Source organism: Antedon mediterranea, chromosome 3 (genome assembly GCF_964355755.1).
Source record: "Antedon mediterranea chromosome 3, ecAntMedi1.1, whole genome shotgun sequence".
Taxonomy (NCBI): Eukaryota; Metazoa; Echinodermata; class Crinoidea; order Comatulida; family Antedonidae; genus Antedon; species Antedon mediterranea.
In genome coordinates, this window is record NC_092672.1 from 13226819 (window position 1) to 13250508 (window position 23690).

Here is a 23690-nt window from a genome sequence, read left to right on the forward strand (position 1 = left end):
AAATGCAAGTTAATAATGAATTTCATATAAAAGATAAACCAGTAAACTTAGTGAATCGTCAAGAGCTTACTGTTTACTACCATGTTAAACGCTATTGAGTATCTGAGTCTGATTTTTCTGTTATGTTTCTGTGCGTCGATGACGTCTGCAGGTTAGTAACCATCTTTTTGTATGTAATTTCTTATATCTTGAATTCTATTTTTAAAATATTCCACAAGCATGCATACATTTGTTTAAAGAAGTAAATTATATACAGTATACACCTTTGTACACTACTTGTAGCAAATGTTATCTCCTTTGAATTTTAACACGACTATGGGCACTGCGATACCTTAACATATGATCTAATCTTAATTCATGACGTATCGGACCATTTTCCAAATAATAGATATAAACAATAATTTTCACACCACTGATGACATTAAGTAGTATATTAAAGATATTCTGCATTAAACTGTGATATAGTGGAGGAGGATTGGTCAACCATATATCAGTGCAATCATTCATCTACTTTTGATACTTTCCTTACTAAATGTTACAATATCATAACAAAGATAAACATACTCGGATATATAACTTAACTAAACATAACATTTTTAGACATTTGAAAAAAAAAATCATTTCTTTCTAAGGCGTTTGACGGTCTAGACCACGAAATACTACTTTTTAGTTATGTTTTCAGGAGAATTACTCTAAATTCGTTCAAAAGTTATTTGCAAAATAGTACACAAGTTGCACTAGGATCATATAAATCTGAAATGAGTGATATTACTTGGTTCAAGTTTCTGTATTAAGACCTCAATTTATAATTATCTTTAAACGACCTCTACAGAGCTTCACATAATTTCTTTTGCCGATGACATTACTCCATACAAAAATAATTCTATACTATAAAAAATCATTCCTTAAACCATTTTTCTCCATGCTTAAACTTACATATTGAAATTAATGGTAAAGAAATCGAAGGTAAAACTGAAACTCTATTTCTTGGAGTCTACGAATTGGACATTCCACCAACAATATATAGCTAAAATGATATTTAAAGTTATTGGATTTACTAACAAACATTTTATCCAACCAACAATCTTCTTTCTACGGTGGCTGATTTCCGCCAAAGAAAACAATTATTTTATAAAAATACGGCATTATAACGTCGTATTAGGACGTTATAACGCCATAATACGGCGTTATAACGCCCTAATACGGCGTTATAACGCCTTAATTATACAATCCGTTTACACGTACATGCGCATGCGTAGTACATCAACAAACCCAGATCCATAAAGAGTTGCGACTTTGAATGGATTTAATTAAAGCCATTTTTGTGTAAAACTATTCCTATGTAAAGTATGGAGTTGAGTCCTTTGTTTTAAAAATGTATAACATTCAAAAGGCTTTAACTCGAATTTAATATCAAAACAATCAATTTGTTAAAATTTTTTTTTTAAATAATATGAACATTATTTTGATGATTTTAAACAACAGAAATAGCTTTAATCCATTTAATTTAACGGCTCTGGCTGTGCGCTCCATGCACGCTCTACGCGTGCGCGTTTATTTTGTACAGCGATTCTCTATAGATGCATTGTTTTTACATTTTGTTGTTTAAAGGCCAGTGGCCGTATTCACCAATCACACTTAAGTGAGATATTTCCATTAAATCCTAAGGATTTCCCTTAAATCAAGAAAATATTAAGGGTTTCACTTAAGTGGTATTCACAAAGGGGTTAAGGTTAAGGGAAACCCTTAACTTGGTCTATTTTCCCCTTAACTTTTAAGGGACCTCAGAGGTCCCTTAAAAGTTCCCTTAACTATTCAGTACCTTGGTTGTGCTGACGATTCTGTATGTGCGAGTACTATGCCTACTTATGGATGGCCCCAGTCTAGGCTAGGTAGAGATGCTAGGCCCCTGTTGGTCTGCCCACTAACCAGCCTAGGATTCATGTTTGGTTTGAGTAGCATCTAGACATTTTTTTGCTGATCCCCACCCATACAAATTAGTCTATGCCTATATATTGATTTATTTGTTTTGTTTTGACTGCCATTATTTTTGTGGAAGTTTCCCATTTCGTTGTAATAGAAATTAGCCCCATTCTAGTAGGCTAGGTAGAGATGATAGGCCCCCTGTTGGTCTGCCCAGTAACCAGCCTAGGATGCATATGCCTCAATACAGACAGGTTTAGGCCTACACAGAATGTAGGTTTGTTAGTAGCATCTAGGCTAGACCTATTTTTCTTGATCCTCATACAAATTAGTCTAGGTTTAATATTCATTTACTTGTTTTTGTTTTGATTGCCATCGTCTATACATTTTTCTCTTCATCCTCCCCGTCCCCCCAACCCCTTACTCTTTTTAAAAATATGCAAATTAGTTTTAGAGAAGAAAGTGATTGGACCATAGGGGAATTAAATCCTCTGTGATTGGACAACGGGACAACTCATGAATATTTATGATTAATTTTACCCTTAAGTCTTACCCTTAAATTAAGTGTTTTCCTTAGGTAAGTGAATACCTTAACTCATTTGTGAATACCCCTTAAGTGTTTCCCTTTGTTAAGGGAATTCTTAAATTTTAAGGGTAAGTATTTCCCTTAGCCTAAGTGAGATTGGTGAATACGGCCACAGGTGCGGGAAAAAAATTCTATTGATCATACATTCCAATAATTATCGATCTATAGTTTCCCCTATGTTTCATAATTTTTGGGATTTTATTTGTGTTACTTGAGCTTGTTAAAAATAAGCACTTTCTTATCAGTGGGGGGATAGTTCAAATTACACAGTAAAATCTCTATTCTTTTGTACACACATTTTGTAAAAAAAGAGGCATTTTAAAAAGCTATGAAAAATTAACGGTGTGGTAAAAAATGTTATCAGATGACTACATATAGGTAGTATAACTTAAATTTTACATTTCTGGTATTTTTATTCAACTTCAGATTTTTATTTTCATGCTATAGCAGAAATTATCCACCGTCATCTTTTTTCACCTTCTAGAGAGTCACTAGACATGTTATTACATTAGGTTAAACTACCTAACTACTGAAAAAAAGTCTTCCTGGTTTTTATAGCAGAATTTTGCCAAATTTTGTATTTGACCATATTAAGGAAAATTCCTGTTTTTTCGTTTTGATTTCTGTTACAAATATTTGATTTATGTACAATTAACCAGATATTATATTCAAAATTCATTCCTGTATCTGAGCTTTAAAATCATCTTCGCAGTAACTTTATGATTTCGTTATTATCTTAACAAAAACCTTTAAACAAATTGATTGTTTTGATATTTTAATTAGATATTTAAAACCTTGTGACTTAAGCAAATGACTCGACTCCATACTCTACATGGGCATAGTTGGCCCTAATTTAGGGCGTTATAACGCCGTATTAGGGCGCTATAACGCCATAATTACGGCGTTATAACACCGTATTATTTATATTATTAAATAATTGTTTTCTTTGGCGGAAATCAGCCACCGTATAAAGAAGACTTTCTTTAAATAAATATAAATGTCACATTGAATATAATTAATTTAATACCTGTATATAGTTTGCAATTATATAATACCGCATGGAAAACATTACTGTTGCAGTGAAACCCGCGGATTGCTTATCTTTTGACATTTTCTTCTTCTTCTACGTTGAATTTTTCAAAAATAGTTTTGAAAATAAGTTGGAAACATCATCAACGATATCTTAAAGAGAAATATTCATGTTTTTCTTATTTTTTATTATTTTTATTATTCTTAAGTTATTTGCTGTATTTTTTTTTTTTTTTTTTTGTTATTAGTGAAGCTATTTTTTCTACATCTGTGTGTGGGTTTCTCGCAAGGTTTGTTTTTTGTTTGTTTTTGTTTTTAAGCCGTACATTATTTGAGGCGCTTTACTTATTTAGTAGGCATACAACTGAAACAGCCGTTATACTTTTTTAAACAGACATAATAGCAGGATGTGACAAACATACTGGAGAATGTTTAAATGTCGCTAGTTGTGCTAGTGGATGGGGTGGGTCTGATTGTCAAATAGGTAAGTTAATTTTATAATCAAGAAATTGTATTGGCTGTAATTTGATTTTATTTATTTTTTATTTTTTATCATCAATTAAATATACTTATAGGCTAATGAATGTTTATGTTATTTATTTATGTTTATGTTTAAGATTGACTGCTATATTTAGCGAGGTGAGACGGCAGCCGTGTTTAAGATAGCAGTATATCTTTTAACAACACCATCTAACGAATACAAGCTTTCATTATTTTTTTTGGTCTTCCTTTCATTATTTGTTATAAATTACGCCTACTGTCAAATAATGTGAACAAACGAAACAATTATTCATAGGTGTAGTGTAGAAAGCCAACTGAAACTGATCTAGGCTAATAGTCTGGTTTTATTTCAACGCTTCCATGTCTTTTATAATTGTTCCCATTAATTAATCAAATGAAGCTCTTAATTAATTAATCTCTCTTCAAAAATTCCGATCAAGTGCCGTTTGAATTTTTGCTGCCAAAGTTTAAAACAACAGGTGGCGCTATTGCTTTTCACGAGGGATGTTTACAGTTTCACCTTAAGATATTTTTTGTACGCGAAAACATTTTGTTTTCGTACTAACAAGCTGAAAATAGTATCACACAATCGTTTAATAATCATCGTTAATACAAAACATTCAGACTTTTATCATTATCAGCTTTGCCAATTCTCAAACGTAACCCAACTACAAGTGTTACAGAAAACAGTATAACTATAAGCTGGGAACCATGGACGAGTAGTATTGACTACGGAACAGGACCCGTCACAAAATACCAAGTAATCTATAGGACACCACCGAACTCTGGATTTCCTTTTATATTATTGCGGAAAGTAAATGTGGACGATTTAATGCGAGTGGACATTGATGATTTAGAACCAAGGACTAACTATGAAATAAGAATTATTTTACATAGGCAGATTGATGGAGAGAATTATACATCAATTGGTTCAAGTAAAATAGTTGTTACCTCAGGAGAAGGTAAGAAAGATATTCTAACTCATTTGCAAGATATATTTTATTACCGTTTTTATACAAGTGATATTACTACGGAGAGTAACATATATTGGTTATTTTCAGACAAAATCATGGATTTTACATTTTATTGTGCCACACCACGAGTTGACGTTGATGATAATACGATGTCTACGTTCATTGGCGGATATAGTGGCAGTTATCATCAAACAAGTGATATACAAATCGGAAAAATTGTTACTGAAAATGAAGATTTTCTCGGTCGTGCAATAACATGGAATTATGGATCCAAAGCAGGAACTATTTTAGGCAATGAAACAACGTTTCCAGCTGGAACTTGTGTCGAAGTCTCAACTAATAGAAAATTTAATGCCTTACGTGTGTTTATTGACTCTGCCAGTGGCGTTAATAAACTGGGAGTATTTTACGCAAAAGCTAATAAATATTTAGGCATGTATAGGCATATATCTAGCGAAATTGTATCAATCGTCTTAAGTAAACATGGTAAGTTTACAAAAAACAATTCTTTGATCAGAATAAGTCTGATTGTGATGTAATGCGTATAATATACACATTATTATTTAACCTTGAATACGATTTTTGTGTTTCTTGCTATTGTGGAAAAATAATATTCGGTATTTATTACAATACCATTATTTTATTGTATAATTATGTAAGTACATGCACCATAGTGGATTATACTGGAAGAATAAACTGAAATACTCCACAATCAAATACAATCAATAATTATTTCACCAAGAAAAAAATGATTTTGTTTTTTTATAGAAAGAAGGAACACTATCTTAAGATGTTAATTTAAACCGATCCACTTATTGTATATCTTAATAACCAATCGTTGCATTGTCCAACTTTTAAGTAGTTGGTAGCACTGTTAACAAGGCACATAACATCAGTGACTATATATGTATTTTGCTGGAGTATAATATCCTGGCTTAGATACCAGAGTCTGTTGTATATAGACTGATATAGCTTTCTTAAAGATGTATTGTCCCCCAAAAAATGAAAAATAAAGATGAAAAAAATCAAATTTTGAATAGACCGTTTTGTAGTTAACATAAAGTTATTCACTTCCACCGAAAAAAAATCCGAAAAAAATATTGATTTCGCTTATAAAAAAATCAAAATAAGTTTACCATTTTTTCGAACTCATCGGCTCAGAAATTAGGCCGGGAGAGCTAACTCATACATATGCATGATATGTTAATGAGCATCCACACAGCAGAGATCTGATCTAACAATGGACGATGCACGTTGTATGTACAACAACACCACCAGAGATCGACGCGATTCGACTGTGGGTTTCCCTGGCCTGATCGTATAAATATGTAAAGCTGAGCTGTTAATTTGTCGGTAAGTAGGCCTAGACGGTTATTTTAAATACAATAATATATATAACGCAATAATAACAGGAAGGTAAATTAATTAACTTAACCTGGGATTTTTTCAGTTCAGGGCTAGGCCTAGAATAATTAATAGTAATACATGCTGCTGCATATTACTAGGCTAGTAGCAAGCAGACTGTGACAATCGGGTCCCTGCAGAAGATGCCCAGCTAGGCCCTATCTATACATTGTACTCTTCATAGACTGGCCTAGGCTATATGCCATCACTCTTAGCTACATTCCGAAAATACAGCCAGCTTGCTGTACCATATATATTTACAGTTGAAGGTTGTTTAACTAATTTTTATGATAAAAATAAAACAAACATTTTTCAGGGAAAATGGTTGCAATACAAGCCTGAAATTGAGAACCTTCCAGCAGCACTGTACAAGTAGACAGAGGGGAAAAGCCAGCTTAGCCATTTTACAACACAAACAAATGTTCTCTGTACTGTAGTAAGTCAAATATTTATTTTCTCTTTTTATAAGTTATAACATTATAAGTAATGTGTTTTAATTACCATAGAAAGGTAGTATACTTATTTGACTATGTCAAAGTAAGCAATTTCACTAGCCCAATTTTGCACTAAATATGCATGATCTATTTTTTCCAGATTTTCATACTTTGCTTTTACTTTTTTTAAAGACGTTGAGCTGATGAAGACTGGAACAGAGGTCACCCAAAGACAACAATGATAGACTCGGTATTGGAATATGATTGGATGTTGCAGGAAAAATATTTCTGACTCTCCTGCTGCATTTGGCCAATATGTTCTTGTCCAGCTTGTAAAATATTGTATAATTTTTTTTGTATTATATGTACAGTATATTATTTTGTAAACATAACATTCAATAAATAAAAAAAAACTACTACAACAGTACACAGGATAAATTCTTCAAATTTACTTACACTTCATAATTTTACTGTAAATATTACAGTGCAAAAGGAGTTAATAAAATATATATATACAGTATATCTGATTGAATTCCTGTATTGTTTTTTGTGTCAATTTGTCTACTAATTATCAATGTGTTGATTGTGGCAGTAATTACGACAGCTATAGTCTTCTAAGATCGCTCACATCCATTACAAAGTGTTATTTTAATAGTAAGAAACGTTTCAATAAATTGTGAATGTTGCCACTGTACGATACATTTTATGTTTCTCACTACTTGCTCTTATTGTTCAATCAATCAACCTAAAAAAAAAAAGAAATTTGTGTCAAAATATCTGCATAAAATGTTTATTTGCGGAATGTTAATTTGAACCTATTGCATTTGATACAGAAAATATTAAAAAAATATTGCATCAGTAAAACATCCAAAACAATATTTAGATCATTTTTTTTTTTTTAATTTTCACTGCCGCATAGATAGTTGAAATCTTTAAAAATTAAACCAATTCATCATGATTAAAACAAAAATACATCCCTTCTGGTGGTGTTCTACTGTAGCCCTAGCTAGCAGTGTACTGCCTAGGCCTACTACACTCTACTTCTAGAGACAGAAGTAGGCAGCAGTTAGGCTACTCGAGACTGTCAGTGCTAGTAGTAGTAGTACTAGTAGTAGTACAGTAGCAGCAAATTCGGGCCTAGGCCTAGCTAGGCCTCTCCTGTTAGCGAAACAAAAACTCACCTAAATGAATAAGATTCAACATCAAAGTTGCCAACTGTAATTCTAACTTAGCATTCTGCTAGCTATAGTTTTCGTGTTTTCTTCAAGATTCGTCTCGCATCACTCCTCGACTCTCTCGCACGCATGCATCGCGCATTGCTATAGTTGTTGGCTGTTGATTTGGAAAGCATCATCATCCACACGATGTATCCATACAATATGAATATTTATGAGCTAACTCAGGTCAAGGGTTAAATTAAACCGGAACACATTTGTCTTCCAGACAAATAGCTTCCGGTTGGTTAATTTTTGCATTAAATTGCGATTTTCCCGTGTAAAAAATTATTTTTTTCAATCCAAATTGAGGTCAAAGTGAATAACTTTTATGTGTAATTAAAATGGCCTATTCAACAAAAATATTGAAAAAAAAAATTCTTTCAGGGGGACAATACATCTTTAAATTACAAATTCGTATTACGTGATTCAATATAATAGGTTTTCTGCAAACGTTGGTGTTCCTTGCAATACGGTACTACGGTAGATACTTATGCAATATTGTTTTTAATTATTTAGATGTAGGCCTAGGATGTAGTGTTCAGAGTACACTACATAAAATAGATTAATTATAACAATTATATACTGTTAATTTTAGCATCAATAACGTCTATTAGAAGAACTTGGACAACCGGTATAGGAGAACGTGTAATGATGAACATGGTTGGTGACAACTCGACAGATAAATGGTGGCGCCACAATGGCATTACTCTTAACGAATGGAACAGTCTTTTCATCCGAATAGATGTGGTAAGAAAACAAGATGCTGGAATATACGAATGCTTACCTAGCGAAAATTGGGAGAATGGGAATAAAGGAATTACAAACTTAATTGTCAGAGGTAAACAAATGATTTACTTTAAACGATCTAATGCTAACAAATGTGTAATAGTCAAATGATTATTAGGCCTATTTCAGTCGTGGTACTTACATTTTCAGAGTGTCCACTTCGTAAATGGGGACCACCTGATTGTTTACGCAACTGTCCAACTTGCTACAATGGTGGAGTTTGTGATGACGTAACAGGATCATGTGTCTGTACAGTCGGCTTTCGTGGTATCAACTGTGAAATAGGTCCGAAAGTATAATTATTATCTGTATCCATTATTAGTAATTATCTGTATAACTTTATAAGTTTATGTACAGTATGTACAGCTACTAGTCCCTATATAGATTTAATTTTAAAGGTTTGTGTAAAGGTGTCGTATCTTCAGATGTAACCCTCTTCATATCTAAACAACAATATCAAAAATACACATCGTACAAACATTTAACTCGTATGCATTATTTCACAGCGCTAACATGCACAATATTTTTAATGAAAAAAACTAACATATCAAAGGCATTTTAAATTTAAATAAAACAATATTCACGCATGACTTCAGCCTATAATTATAGTTTTTATATTGTTACGCGCGTCAATATTACTCGTAGTATAGAACCTAGACTATACTAAACAGTAACAATAAGCACATTTAAGCACTTATGACATTACAGAACTACTCAAAACCTGTACCAATTAGTATTATGGTAGTAAGGGTAGTTGATTTAGTATTTATTTTGCATTATTCTTTAATTTATTCGGAAAATAGCATGTGGTTCACAATTATTTGGAAGGAAATGTACTATATATTGTGCAAAATCTAATGAAGAATCTTGTATGGGGAAAATGATTTGTCCACCATCACCACAAGGATGTTCTTGCACTGATGGATATACTGGTCCGGACTGTATTCAAGGTATGATACCTTTACAGTAGAAAGTTGAATAAAGTATAAACCGCTTTAGTGAAGTCTTTATATATATTGTTATAAAGTCACAACATGCGCAATAGGGCTAGCTAATAAAAGTAAATGACTATATATCATAAATAAACTAATTTAGTTTAAAATTAGTAATCACTCGTATATCTGAAAACATTATAACAATAATTTAATAAGCAGAACCAAAAATTATCCATATAAGCTATGCTTTTATATTTATTCTTTTATCTTAGAAATATTGTTATATTATCTTTATGTAAACATTTTTAAGTTAAATATATTTTTTTTTTAATTATGTAGAATGTTCTCTTGGAATGTATGGCTCTGATTGTCAGCAGAAGTGCCAGTGTGACATCAGTCATTGTGATCGAAAGGTTGGATGTAGTGGAACATGTTACGAAGGATATACTGGACCTCAATGCCAAGGTAACGAAAACGAAGTAATAATAATTAATCGCCTATCTGGACGAGTACGATCCTATTATCTGAAGTGTTTGAAGAACAATAGGTAGATGCTTATTTATCAATATGTTTTCCCAATCTGTATGATAACCTATCTAAAAATCTGTCTTTATTAAAGGAAATAATCTTGGTATTGCTTTTTGCATTTCCTAGATGTAAATTTAAGTTTAATTTAGGCCTATATCAATTTCAGAATTGGTGCATGACCGTACTTGTTCCAATGGTCACTTTGGTGCACTATGTAACTATCCTTGTCATTGCCAACACTCATCTAATTGTCATCGTAATGGAAGCTGTGATAATGGATGTGCTGCCGAATGGACAGGGACCGACTGCAGTATTGGTATGTTTTACATAAGCAATAATTGTGTAAAGATTAGCATGGCGAATAAACACTAGTCATTTTAGGTTTGTATTTCAAAACCGTCTTCTGGAGAATGCCAGGCAAGTAAAGATCAGTCGGATATTAAGTATTAAATACAGTAGTCTAAGGTGAGTTCATCACAAGATAATAGCAAACTAGGCTTATTATTTCACACTAGGACAAAGCATTGATGATATTGTTAATTTTAGTTTAAAATAATGTTAGATGAGTAATTTTATAGAGTATAGTTGTGATTATTTAATATAGTAGCAGCCATTTTCTATGATTCAGAAAAAAATGGAACTAGTTTTTAAACTCAGGAGACATAGCATTACGTATATTAGGTTCACTTACAAGTTACTTTTACCTTATCTATAAGTGACCTTTTAATCAATATTGTTTATAAATAATACAGCCCTGCCGTATATATGGAGAAGATTGAACGTGACAAATATACAAGCAACTAGTATAGATGTGTCTCATTTATGGGTATTTGGTAAAGACTTTGGAACTGGACCCGCTACTGCTTATATATTATGTTACCGCAGCACCACCGATTGGTTTTGTCAGAAAACATTGAACATATTTTCAACAATCGCTGGCCTAATACCAAATACAACAATTGAAGTAAAGGTTCAAGTTTTCAAAAAGATCGATAATGATCACATCGGAGGTCCTGTGAAAACAGTTACAACAATCAGAACTATTTGTCTTGGTAAATTCAAAACTAATAATTTTTCATTATTGAATGTAGGCCTACTTAAATTTTGTTTTCACCGTTATCAAATAAATAAGTTTTTTAGCCATTATGTCTAATGTGTTTCGAACCGTCGACACATTTTTTATTTGATTCCCTTTTCTAGACCATTAACCATTTACAAATCTCACACTTAATTAATCCCATCTGATTTTATCTGGTTTTTTTTTTCTTTTTCTTTTAATCTAAGTTTCTCCCAATTCCTCAGCCAAATACTTTTAGGCCACCACAGCAACAAGTATGCGTGTTAGTGACTTACCTTTAATTAACTATTACTCATTTAAACATGGCAGCTTATTCAATGCAGATTGTTTGCGATGGAAAAAACATTTAACACAACTATACTTGAAGAAAAAATCTTTCTACAAAATTCAGTTCTAACCATTAGAACTGAATCTGGTAGAATAATCACCAACATTTTGAGATAAATATATATATATATAGGTAACTTTATTCCAAAAAATGTAACAAAACCACGCACTGTGGATTTACAAAATCTGATACGTTCTTATATGCATGCATCCTACAACAACAAAAAATATAAAATAACGTAAAAATAAAGATTCAAAATAACAAAAAGCCACTTATTTCTGTTGCTGACAATCTCACGCAAATTAATTAGGTTGTTTAAATTATTTATCTTAAAATTTCTGATAAATAAATCATTTCTAAGTGTACTTAACAGATTGGTTTGATGTTTTCCAATTCGCCCTTTTATTGGATTAGAGTGTACTATACCAAACACCAATGCTAAAAAAGCAGGAGTATCTTCACTCATTCTAAGTATATGGCCAAGCATAGACCACCTAAGTTTATTTACATTCTCAGATAAAGGTTTAGTATTTGTTACCAAATATAACTTATTATTGCTAATCTTTTTCGGATATTTCACATTAATAATAGTTCTTAAGTGGGACCTATGACAGGTATCAATTTTTGGGAGCAGACCAGCTATTGCAATTATACAATAAAATAGATACAACTAATACATTATATAACTTGAGTTTCAAATCAGTTGCAATATTTTTCTTAAGCCACACATTATTAAAGTTGTTAAATGCTACATTTGCTAATATAATTCTATGCTTAATATCCTTAGTAGTATCTAAAAATGAACCTAAGACCCTATGAGACCTCCATACTTCAGATTTTGGGTCCTTACTATCAATAAACACATGGTTAAACTCAGTCTTGCTTTCATTAATAAATAAATTCCAATCTTTAAAAACTTTAACAGCAATTGGCAAGACATTATCAAGTTCGCTCTTGAGTTCAGAAAGAAAGTCAATATCGTCAGCATAGGAGAATTCAAGCGGGAAACATTTAATGTCAATTGGTGGATTAGGTCTGAAAGTAGTCATAGCTCTTAACTGGTACAAAGCTCCAGCAAATGTGATAGTAAAAAAAAGTCCTGATAAACAATCGCCTTGAAACGAACCTAATACAGATTCAAACGAACTGGAAAGTTTACCACCAACTTTTACTTGTAGTTTGGTATTTGACAACATAAACCTAACTAGGCGTATGTCATCGTCAGAACAACCAGCATCGCTTAGTAAACGTAACACAGTATCACGTTTAATAGTATCAAACGCAGAAGACATGTCTAAACCCATTTTGTAGAATTCCCTTTTTTTTTTAGATAAATACTAATTTATTTATAATTTTATTTATTTGTTTATTAAAATCAATAAAGAAATTTGAAATTGTACGATATATAGTATTTATAATAATATATTATATTGTTTAAACGTAATTTATACGGTACGCATATGACATTAATGTAGTTTATCGTATAATCTTAGTAAAATACAAAATAAAAAATGCAGATCGAGGTAGATTACTGTAATGTAATTTTTACTGACTAATTCATTACAGAACCTCTTGATTCGCCAAAGATAGAAACATTGTCAACCATCAAGGACACTATTGTAGTAAAATGGAAGGTGGGAATAACAATGGTATTATCCATTTTAGTCTATTTCAGTTTTGAAACTCAATCGAATTTTGATAATAGATCAACTTTTAACCCAATTTATTAAATTTGGATTGTTATATGTAAGTATGCCTATTAATACAATGATATTATTCATATATCACATATTTTTCCTTTTATCACTATGCAAAATTTAAATGTTCTGTATTCACGACTGGGGTGCACAGAGGGGTGGACACGTTAATATAGGGCCTAATGTATGTAGTAGGTTTTACTGATTTATCTTTTTCTCAAAGGCTGTAGATTTCAATCCTACACGGCTGCAGTGTGACAGTTTATTACATTATGCCGTTGGTTACCAGACTGAGGTTAACGACGCTTGGGAAACATTTCAAGTTCATTATGATCAGACCGAAGCAACTATTCGTAGTTTAGCTTATAATATGGTATATCAAGTTAGAGTTAGGGCAGTGAATACAGCAGGAATTACAGGACCATGGAGTGAAATGTGGAAAATTAAAATTCCAGAAAATAAAACTGGTAAGATTTCGTTCTTTGTAGGCCTAATGGACAATGAATACTAAAATCTTCAATGCGCTTTGCGGTAAAAAATATAATGCTAGAAAATTACGATTTCAAACCGTAGTAGAACGATATTTTAAAATAGCTTGTATTGTTTCAATATTTTTTTCCATTTTGCTAAATCTACTATGCCTAAATAAACTAATGTTTATATATTTATTCTTAATTTGAAACGATAAAGATGAGGAAATCCGTGAGAATGAGAAAAAGTCACTCCAACCGAGACTCGATCTCGGACCGTCTGCTTGATATGCAGTTGTCCTAACCATTATATTTATTCTTATATACAAATATAAATAAACGAATTGTTTATACATTTTTTTCGACTAAATAAACTAATTGCTTGTACATTTTCTTATTAGGAGCAAAGATAGCTATATATATGCGCTCATTAGTTGTCGCATTGTTACTTACCGTTGTGGTTCTTGTAAAATTGAGGTATGTGTTAAGTGACCCCAGTTTGTAATTGTAATTAATTGCATTCATTTGAATAATCAACAACTGAAATTTAAACAAAATCAGTGCATCTATTAGTTTTTCAAACATACAACATTTTCATCTCAATTATCATCGCCAAGAAGAATATTTTACCATTTAATAAAAACTACGCTTACTAATTCCTATTTCAGACAAATGAAGCGCGAGATTAATGGATTTAAAAAGGATTCTGAGAAATTTCAGATTAACACAATATCAAAGCCGTCACAAAATGACCAAGATGACAGTTACACTTCATTGCAAAAAGAAGAGCGTTGTTTGACAGAATCGCTGATACAACGTACTGTATAATGAAATCTGTGAAGGCTTAGAGAAGGAAAGAGGACCTGATGCACGAAAAAAACCTCCGGTGCTTAAGAAACCAACAATTACGAATGACAAAGAATAACACGATTTGTGGGCATATAACACATGAAAAATCTTTGTATGCATTCTGCTATGCAGTAAATATGTCATAAATATGGCTACATAGTTTTCTATAATATATAATATCTTAAAAGTTACGATTAACACGTTTTTATTAAATATTAAAATGTATTGAGTGTTTTTTATCTGTTTTTTTTAGTTTATAATGATAGGTAAACTAAAATATATGCTAATTCTGCCAAGTAAAATACTGTTTATGGATTAGATGATTTGTTTTCTCTTTTGTGGGGATTTTACATTTCCTTTTTTATCATTATTATATTGAAAACAATTGTTATAATGGAAAACATGAAAAACAATGCACATCCAAATTTAAATTAAAGGAGGAGCTAATGTAATATTTTATTACTTATTACAAGTATTTGTAGACACAGTTATAAACACGAACATTGTTTTAAATGTATTAACGGCAGTATTAGGTTTCTATCTCAACTTTCCTACTTATATTAATATAATAAGTAGTATCGTACGGTATTACATCATTGTTTTCTTTTACATATATTATTATTGTCTCTTCATCTCTTCATAGCCTTTTGAAAAAAATATGTTATTTGACTGTGATGGTTACTCTTTGGTTAGGTGTCATTAATTTATAGAACGACGTAATGTATTACAGTAAGTACGTAGCAAGACTGTTCATTTTAGGTATTTGTAACAGGCCATCGTTGAAACTATTACTGCAACAACAGACAAAATATGTTATCATTTCCTTTTTTGTAGATAATGTAGTTGCTTTTTGCATTGTTGATTACCTTGTTGTAGGCCTAAGCGCACGTACAAAAAATTCGCATACGGAAAAAGATTATTCTGATTCTGAACATGAAATCTAACAGCGCTGAATATTGTTAAATCTATAACAGTATTAAACACTGACTAACTGCTGACGGAATTTTTGGATAGAATATACGTACTAATTTAGACTAAAAAGCATTTAAATTAGCTTTAGATCGTTTATATGATTTTGATTAATTAAAGGAAACAACTCTTAAGACATGGACGCGTTGGAAAAACCGAATTAGCCTAAATCAGTTTTAGTTACCTGGCTAAATTTCGTAATGGTATCGCCAGGGGTGCAGCCAGTGGGTGAGTGACGGAGGGTCCACCGTTAATCGTCACCGTCACAGCGAATCGTCAAATCAAAATTTTATTAACTTAAAAATTTAAACTAACAACGGATCGATATATAGATATAATAAATATTTTTGAGGTATATTTGTAATATAAGCGGATACATACCCGTATCTAAATATGGTTTATGGTTTTAAATTTATATATTTATACCTAAAACAGTATATTGTCAAATCTACAGTGCCTGTTTGTAAAACTTGTGCTACACTGTTCCTCTCTTTTGTTATTGCTCTGTATAGCCTAATAAAATGTATGCAATCAGTTATTTAGTTTGTTTGTTATTATTAAAATTCAACACAGTATACTGGGAGAAGTCTCATGTTATTCCCCCTTATTTACATTTATAACTATTTTCTTATAAAGATGTATCTTTTAGGCTTAAATAAATAATAATAGGCCTAATAATAACACTAATAACACCAATAATAACAATAATAACAATAACAATAACACTAAAAATAACAATAAATAATCTGCAAGACAATTTCAATATAGGTTAGATTTGCTATTTCGTGATATCATCATGTCCTCTGCAAAACCACTTGGTGACGTTGTAGACTATGTATCAAGAATAGAGTTTCAGGCACGTGGTTCGCCTCATGCACACATGATACTATGGGTAAAAAATGCCCCCAAACTAGATGTGAACTCAGATGCCGAAATTTGTGCATTTTTAGATGAACGAATTTCTTGCACTCTTCCGGACAATGACCCTGATTTGCTTGAGCTTGTAGAGAACTTACAGGTACACAACCATTCGGCATATTGTCGCTAGAAAGGCTCTTGTAGATTTCACTATCCTCGACCTCCTAGTTCCAGAACACTTTTAGCCCGAGAACCTAATGACGAGCTTGCCCCTGCCAAAAAAAAACCTGTACATTAAATCAAATTATGTTGTTAAAATTACAAATCACAATTTATAACTCTTGCCTCTTGTGCAAAAATGAGGTTTTTTAGACAAGTAGTTCTCGAGAAAATGCAATTTCAGTACACTTGCTCGCCGGCTTTTGAAAATTGTCTCCTATCTTTTAACACTAGCCGGTCTGAAAATAATATCATTTTTGTTATTTGTGAAGTTATTAATAAACCAATTGTCATGATTTTCAATAGGCATGGCCTGAGAGTATATACCTATCTACACCAAAAAATTCAGAATGATAACTTGAAAACTGTAGGCGCTATCGTGCTAACAAACACGATTTTCGCCAAAAGTGTGTGTCTTATGCTGTGTGATTAAGGCTAATTTCACTACAATCATGTGTATACGAGTTTGGTGTAAAGGTTATGTAACCAGCCTTTCAACTAACAATAGCTTCAGTCGACTAGCAATAGAACAACACGACAAACACACGGGTGAATTTGAAAAGAATTAGGTTTTTTAAACTATTTGCATCAAAAAACCTGCATATTAAATCAATTTATGTTTTTAAATTACAAGTCACAAATTATAACTCTTGCCTCTTGTACAAAAATGACATTTTTTGGACAAGTAGTTCTCGAGAAAATGCAATTTTAGTTTACTTGTTAATTTAGGACTGCTCACCGGCTTTTGATGATTCTGTCTTATCTTTTAACACTAGCAGGTCTGAAAATACTTTTTAAAAGTGGTCCAGAATTGGAACCGTGGTCCGGATTTTAACCAAATTTGGGCGGTTTTGTCCTTGCACCAGGTGACATGTCTGGTAGTAATTTGGAGTCATTCGAAGCAAAACTGTGAGCGCTAGAGTGATGACAAACAAACAAACAAACTAGCCTTCGCGCATAGCGCGATACTTGGCCAAATCAAAATTGGCCTCCTGACATTGACCCAAGTTGCACCAAAAATGTGTGTCTTATGCTGTGTGATTTAGGCTAATTTCACTACAATCATGTGTATACGAGTTTGGTGTACAGGTTATGTAACCAGCCTTTCAACGAACAATAGCTCCAGTCGGCTAACAATAGAACAGCAACGCGAAAAACACACGGGTGAATTTGAAAAGAAATAGGTTTTGTAAGCTACTCGCATCAAAAAACCTGTATATTAAATCAATTTATGTTTTAAAATTACAAATCACAAATTATAACTCTTGCCTCTTGTACAAAAATGAAGTTTTTTGGACAAGTAGTTCCCGAGAAAATGCAATTTAAGTTTACTTGTTAATGTAAGACTGCTCACCGGCTTTTGATAATTCTGTCCTATCTTTTAACACTAGCAGGTCTGAAAATAATTTTTAAAAGTGGTCCCGAATTGGGACCGTGGTCCGGATTTTAACCAAAATTGGGCAGTGTTGTCCTTGCACCTGGTGACATGTATGGTAGTAATTTGGAGTCATTCGAATCAAAATTGTGAGCGCTAGAGTGATGACAAATAAACAAACACACCCACACACACAAACCGCACCGATCAACATACTTGGCCAATTTTCAATTTGGCCAAGTAACAAACAGACAAACAAACACACGCTACCGTTTACATATATCTCCTTGGCGGAGGTAAATAAAGAGAATGAAAAGAGAGATGACCAATCTAAAGCAAGAAGGAACGTCTGCATCACATATGTTGAAGGCCTATCTGAATTATTTAATGCCTACTACACAAGCCTTTCCGCAAAATTCGGGAGATGCTGGTCCATCCGAAGGATAAAATAAGGAAAGAGGAGACAAGCGGAGTAGTGTACCAGGTCGGATGTATTAATTGCAGTGCTATATATGTAGGAGAAACAGGCAGGCCATTTCAAACAAGACTATCAGAACACAAAACAGACATCATTACAAACACAGCGGGAGATGTCCATACCAGATCAGCCCGTGCTTCAACATCTGCAACGATCCATAAGTCTGCTATTACGGATCACATGGTAATCAACAACCATGAATAGAGACGAAGCATACGAGCTGTCACATATATATGATGACCTTCAACACCAACAAAAAGACAACCCCCCGCCGCCCACTCCCGGGGAAGACCTCTTAACACCACAGAAGGCGCACGTCATCGGAGAATACCAACCGATGATACGAACTAGCTTCGGCTGGCTCATTCACCTGATGATGACCGACGATGAAAAGTTGAAACTGTAGTGGTATGTTTATACTTTTTGGCTTAGATAAAAGGAAACTTCATAAAAAAAAATTATGACCATTACATTTTGAAATGCTAAAATGATTACGTGAATTTGTGCTGTCAGTATATCTAAACAACTTGATAAAGATACAGTTACTATGCTGTTTTCGAACATGCTCGTCTATTTGGTTTCTTTCAATGTTATTATAATACGAGACAAGTTTTTAACTTCTAGAAGGGATCCATGATAATAATGACTACCAATTACTGCTTTATCTATGTTCACTTTAATATCTTTTCTCTATTTTGTATATATTCATTCATTATTATCTAAATAAATATTATCTGAATCTGAATCTGAATACAGTCGTTCAGTTACTAAGTTTTAATTTAATTTAAAGTTTTTCAGAAGTTGTGAATTATTCATAAATATAGATTACTAATAACTGAAGTGAAATGACAATAGATTATACCTGATGTATATTTATTAATTATTTCAGTATTGTCAAGAACGTAGTTCGTAATCTTGTTTTTAAGTACAAAAGGAATATTTTAAAGCGAAAACTGTCATAGCTATAACACCCTTTATGTTGTTTCAGAAAAGAAGAAAATTTACCTACTTACCTACACTGTATATTTTAATCTGTTATAGCACCTAAGATTGTAAGTTTGCCCTCACATTTATAACTTATTATATATATTCTGTTTATTTTAATTCATGTATAATATTGCCTTTTGGATATCTTTATTCAATTATCATTGCCTGCTGAATTATACTCAAAAATTGTTAAATAGAGTGCCCTCTATTATTTTGCCATGTATTTTAACATTTAAACACTGATTCATTGGAGGGAATTTATTCTGTTGGATGCGAGTGATTGTTCTGTTATGGTAACGTTATTTAAGAGTAGCAATACATTTCAATAATAAACAGTACAAATTGTTGAAACGGTAATTTTCAATTGCAGAACAGATCAGTCCGGAATACAAAAATGTCACTTTCAGGTGACAATGCATCCTATGATGTATCGGAATACGCGTATTCAACATTTAACAGGAGTCAATATGATGATTACATAGATATGTTCCTTCCTAGTGACTGGGAGACGATTTTACGTTACAGTATCATTCCTGTTGTGATCGCTTTTGGAATTGTCGGAAACATGATGACATTTATTGTTATAGTGAGTAAATTACATAAATCAATTTATATGTATCTAGCCAATTTGGCAATAGCTGATACAATTTCTTTAATAGTGGGACCCTTTTTTGACCTTAAGTTAATTTCGGTACCGTAAACGATTGACGAAATAGATGAGAATAACTCAAATTGTGAACTGGTGAGTTACTTTACTACTGTTGCATGGCATGTAGGAATGTGTACGATTTTCTGGCTTTCCATTGAACGTTATATGGCAGTTTGCAAACCTTATTGGTTTCAAAGAAGTGGATTTGGTACTTTTTCAAGATCTGTAAAAATATGTGCAGTTATATGGATATTTTTTCTGTCGGTGAATTGTGTACAATTTGTCATTCTCTACGAACGTGTCTACATCATCCTGCCTTGGCCTGATATGTATAGAGGCATCCCAAATCGCGCAACTATGTGTCATTTTAAGAAAACCTACATTGAAGATTGTACAGCGTTGTGGATTTGTCAATTTGTTGTTAATATACTCTCTAATGTGATTATTGTAACTTTATGTTTTCTTATGATTTATTCTTTAAGACAATCCAGAAATGCTGTAAAGAATTTTTGCAAGACGGACCCACTTTCAAAATCTGAGAGGAAAATATTCTGGACAGTTTTTGTGACAGTCGCAGTTTATGTTCTCTGCTTGACACCATTGAATGTCATTATTACGTTAATTTTTTTAGATTCTATTGGAAAGGATTTAAATTGGCTAGTGACTGTTTGTCGCTTTGGAAGTTATTTAAATTCTTCTGTAAATCCTTTGATATATAATGTAGTAAATGAAACTTTTAGACAAGCATTTGTTGACGTCTTCTATAGCACAATCCGGAGAAAAATAACTGCACGTAGTGGTAGTTTGTAAAGTTGATAGGTGTTTAATTTACAACCAATACATTTTGAAATTTGAAATAACATGTTGTCATTATCTCGTTTACGTAAGGGTCAGCTTATAAGTTTGAACAAGGCAATCTAGCAACAGGATGCTGAGCTTCAAAGATCAAAAGTTGTACCTGTGGCTGCGGGCCATAGTACAGTACTGTTGGTATTTGTCGCAGTTAGATAATAAGATCAAAATACTGTCACGAGTTCTTATCTTCGCAAGGCGAGATAAATTCTTATTTATATCTTTCATTTAGGGTTAGCTAGCCACAAGGTCATTTGATTAATAGAATTTCTGTTTTTTATCTGGCGTTACTTTTTGAGCATTGCCCTCTTCCTTCATATTACAATTTGTCAATGTCTTTGCCTTATATATTATGCCTTATCATCACTGAAATCGCTTTTATTACTCATTATTTTTAATCATGATGATATCTTATTTTATGTTGGAAGAAATAAATGTTGATTTGATTTGATTTAGTGTCCTGTTGTTAGATTGCTTTGATTTTAAAGATGGTAAAGGCAATTTCGAAAAAAAAAATCTTTAAGAAAAAGTTGAAGAATGATTCCTGTATCTGAATATCCATATTCAAGTCAAACAGCATATATTCTTTCGATGAAAAGTCAAAATGACAAGGACCTAAATATTCATCGCTCCAGTTATGTTTGTCGAACAAGTCTTCTCGGATAAGGACTATGAACCGTAGGTCCAGTATATACACTTTCAAAAAACGTATTTCATCATTCGAGACGAGTAGACGGATACCCCGGTGAACTTGTCCCTTTTTCAGGAAGATTACCACCTATCTAACAAGACAGTTATTCATGTATTAATACTTAAAGACATAACTTCCTGGTAACCGGAGACTAGAAAAATACTGTGGACAGTTTTTGTGACATTATTTATATTTTCGGAATGAAGCCCACAATGATGATTATTTTTCGATTTGAAACATATTTAAATTCATCTGTAAATCCTTTGATATATAATGTAGGATAGACGTTTAATTAAAGAATTTTTGTTTGTTATAATCCAGTGGTTACAGTTACTAAATTGTGCTGTTTTCCAAACAAGCTGGTTTATTCTTTCAACATAAGTTTTAATTAAAGTGTGTCAAAATTTTGAATTATTCATAAATGTTCCTATTAATAGAAGAAGAAGATTATTTGATGTATATTTAGTAAATTATTGCACTAATCAGTAGTGTCAAGGACGCATGTTGCAATGTGTTTAGTTATTTTAGGCCTATTAGAATATTTACAAGAGAAAATGTCAGTTCAACGTTTCCATATGTGCCATAATTCCGTACTAATACCTCTTTTACACCGCCTAGCTTAGAACAAACACGTGTCGTATCCGGATAAATTTCCATTTCACAACTGATTCATTAACCCGGGAATGACACGGGTTTCGTGTGTTTACACTGCAAAATACCAACCCGTGTAAATGTTCTAGATTAATCGAAATATCGCCCTGTCACGCAAGTACACAGGTTTTTTCCGGGTTCACTTGACGCTGAGTACATTCCGCATCACTCACTCTGGTGGTTACGCGACCCTGGTAACTTTTTACGTCGTTTACACCGTTCTACATTTCCGCATTTCTGCGTCATGGGTACGACTCTGGTTACACAATTCCGGATCCGCATTTTTGCTGGCGGTGTAAAAAGAGTATAAGACTTCTTTGAATCATCTTCTTTTTGGAATAACGTTTTTCCAAATTTTCAACTGACATCCCGATTCTTTTAAAATCAATTATAGCACAACAAATGAGAGTACAATGTGGTGATTTGTTGCATTGTTTATTGATTGATCATCCATTATATTAAACCTTTTCAACATTTAATCGTATAATTAGAGTATTATTTCTGATAAAATGAAATAAGTATGGAAAATTAAAAACGGTAATAAATATTCTATTCAACATAACGGTAGACCTAATGAAGAATAATATGCCTACGATTAAGCCTATTTATTGTTGAACGAGTAATTTAGTTGATGCAATTTTTTTCTACGTGCACAATTGTTTAAAATAATGATTTGTTAGAAAATATAAAAGTAATGACGAAGCTGAGTTAACTAGATGAAGTTGTTATATACGTTTTAAACACACCATTTTACTCAGTATTTTGATAAATGAACTAAATTCAGAATGAATGTGTTTCATGAATGGAGTAAAGTTACTCCATGATTTTATCGCACCATCTAGTACTTTGTAAGCACTCATCTAATCAATTTATCAACTTCTCTGTATAATTTTTTTCTTTCGAAACGATCATTTTAATTGTGAAATAGAAGATTCGAGAACCAGTTTCAAATGTTTCTTTTAGTCGACAATGCATCATATTATGATAAATCTGAATACGGAAATTCAACATCTAACACGAGTCACTATGATGCCTTCAGAGACATATTCCTTCTTAGTGACTGGGAGAGGATTTTGCGTTACAAGATTATTCCAGTTGTTGTCACTTTAGGCATTGTCGGAAACATAATTACCTTTTTTGTTATAGTGAGTAAATTACACACATCAATTTACGTGTATCTAGCCAATTTGGCAATAGCTGATACAATGTCTTTAATTGTGGC

At 32.4% G+C, this 23690-nt stretch overlaps 1 protein-coding gene and 1 long non-coding RNA gene across 3 annotated transcripts; both read left to right on the top strand.

Annotated features, from left to right (window-relative positions):
• Positions 1–81: 81 nt before the first annotated feature.
• LOC140044059 (uncharacterized) lies at positions 82–15258 on the top strand. Its single transcript, XM_072088539.1, has 14 exons — positions 82–151; positions 3933–4022; positions 4681–5001; positions 5101–5499; positions 8664–8906; positions 9005–9139; positions 9658–9804; positions 10129–10254; positions 10484–10633; positions 11070–11369; positions 13290–13357; positions 13644–13887; positions 14292–14367; positions 14559–15258. The coding sequence occupies exons 1-14, from the start codon at positions 82–84 to the stop codon at positions 14716–14718; spliced, it is 2529 nt and encodes an 842-aa protein (XP_071944640.1). The 3' UTR covers positions 14719–15258.
• Positions 6000–7373, top strand: LOC140043622 (uncharacterized). 2 transcript variants are annotated; one of them, XR_011844322.1, is made up of 3 exons: positions 6000–6366; positions 6734–6853; positions 7012–7373. It is a non-coding gene; the product is annotated as an uncharacterized lncRNA (long non-coding RNA). The 2 variants fall into 2 exon arrangements; XR_011844321.1 differs by having other exon boundaries at positions 7044–7373.
• Positions 15259–23690: the final 8432 nt, after the last annotated feature.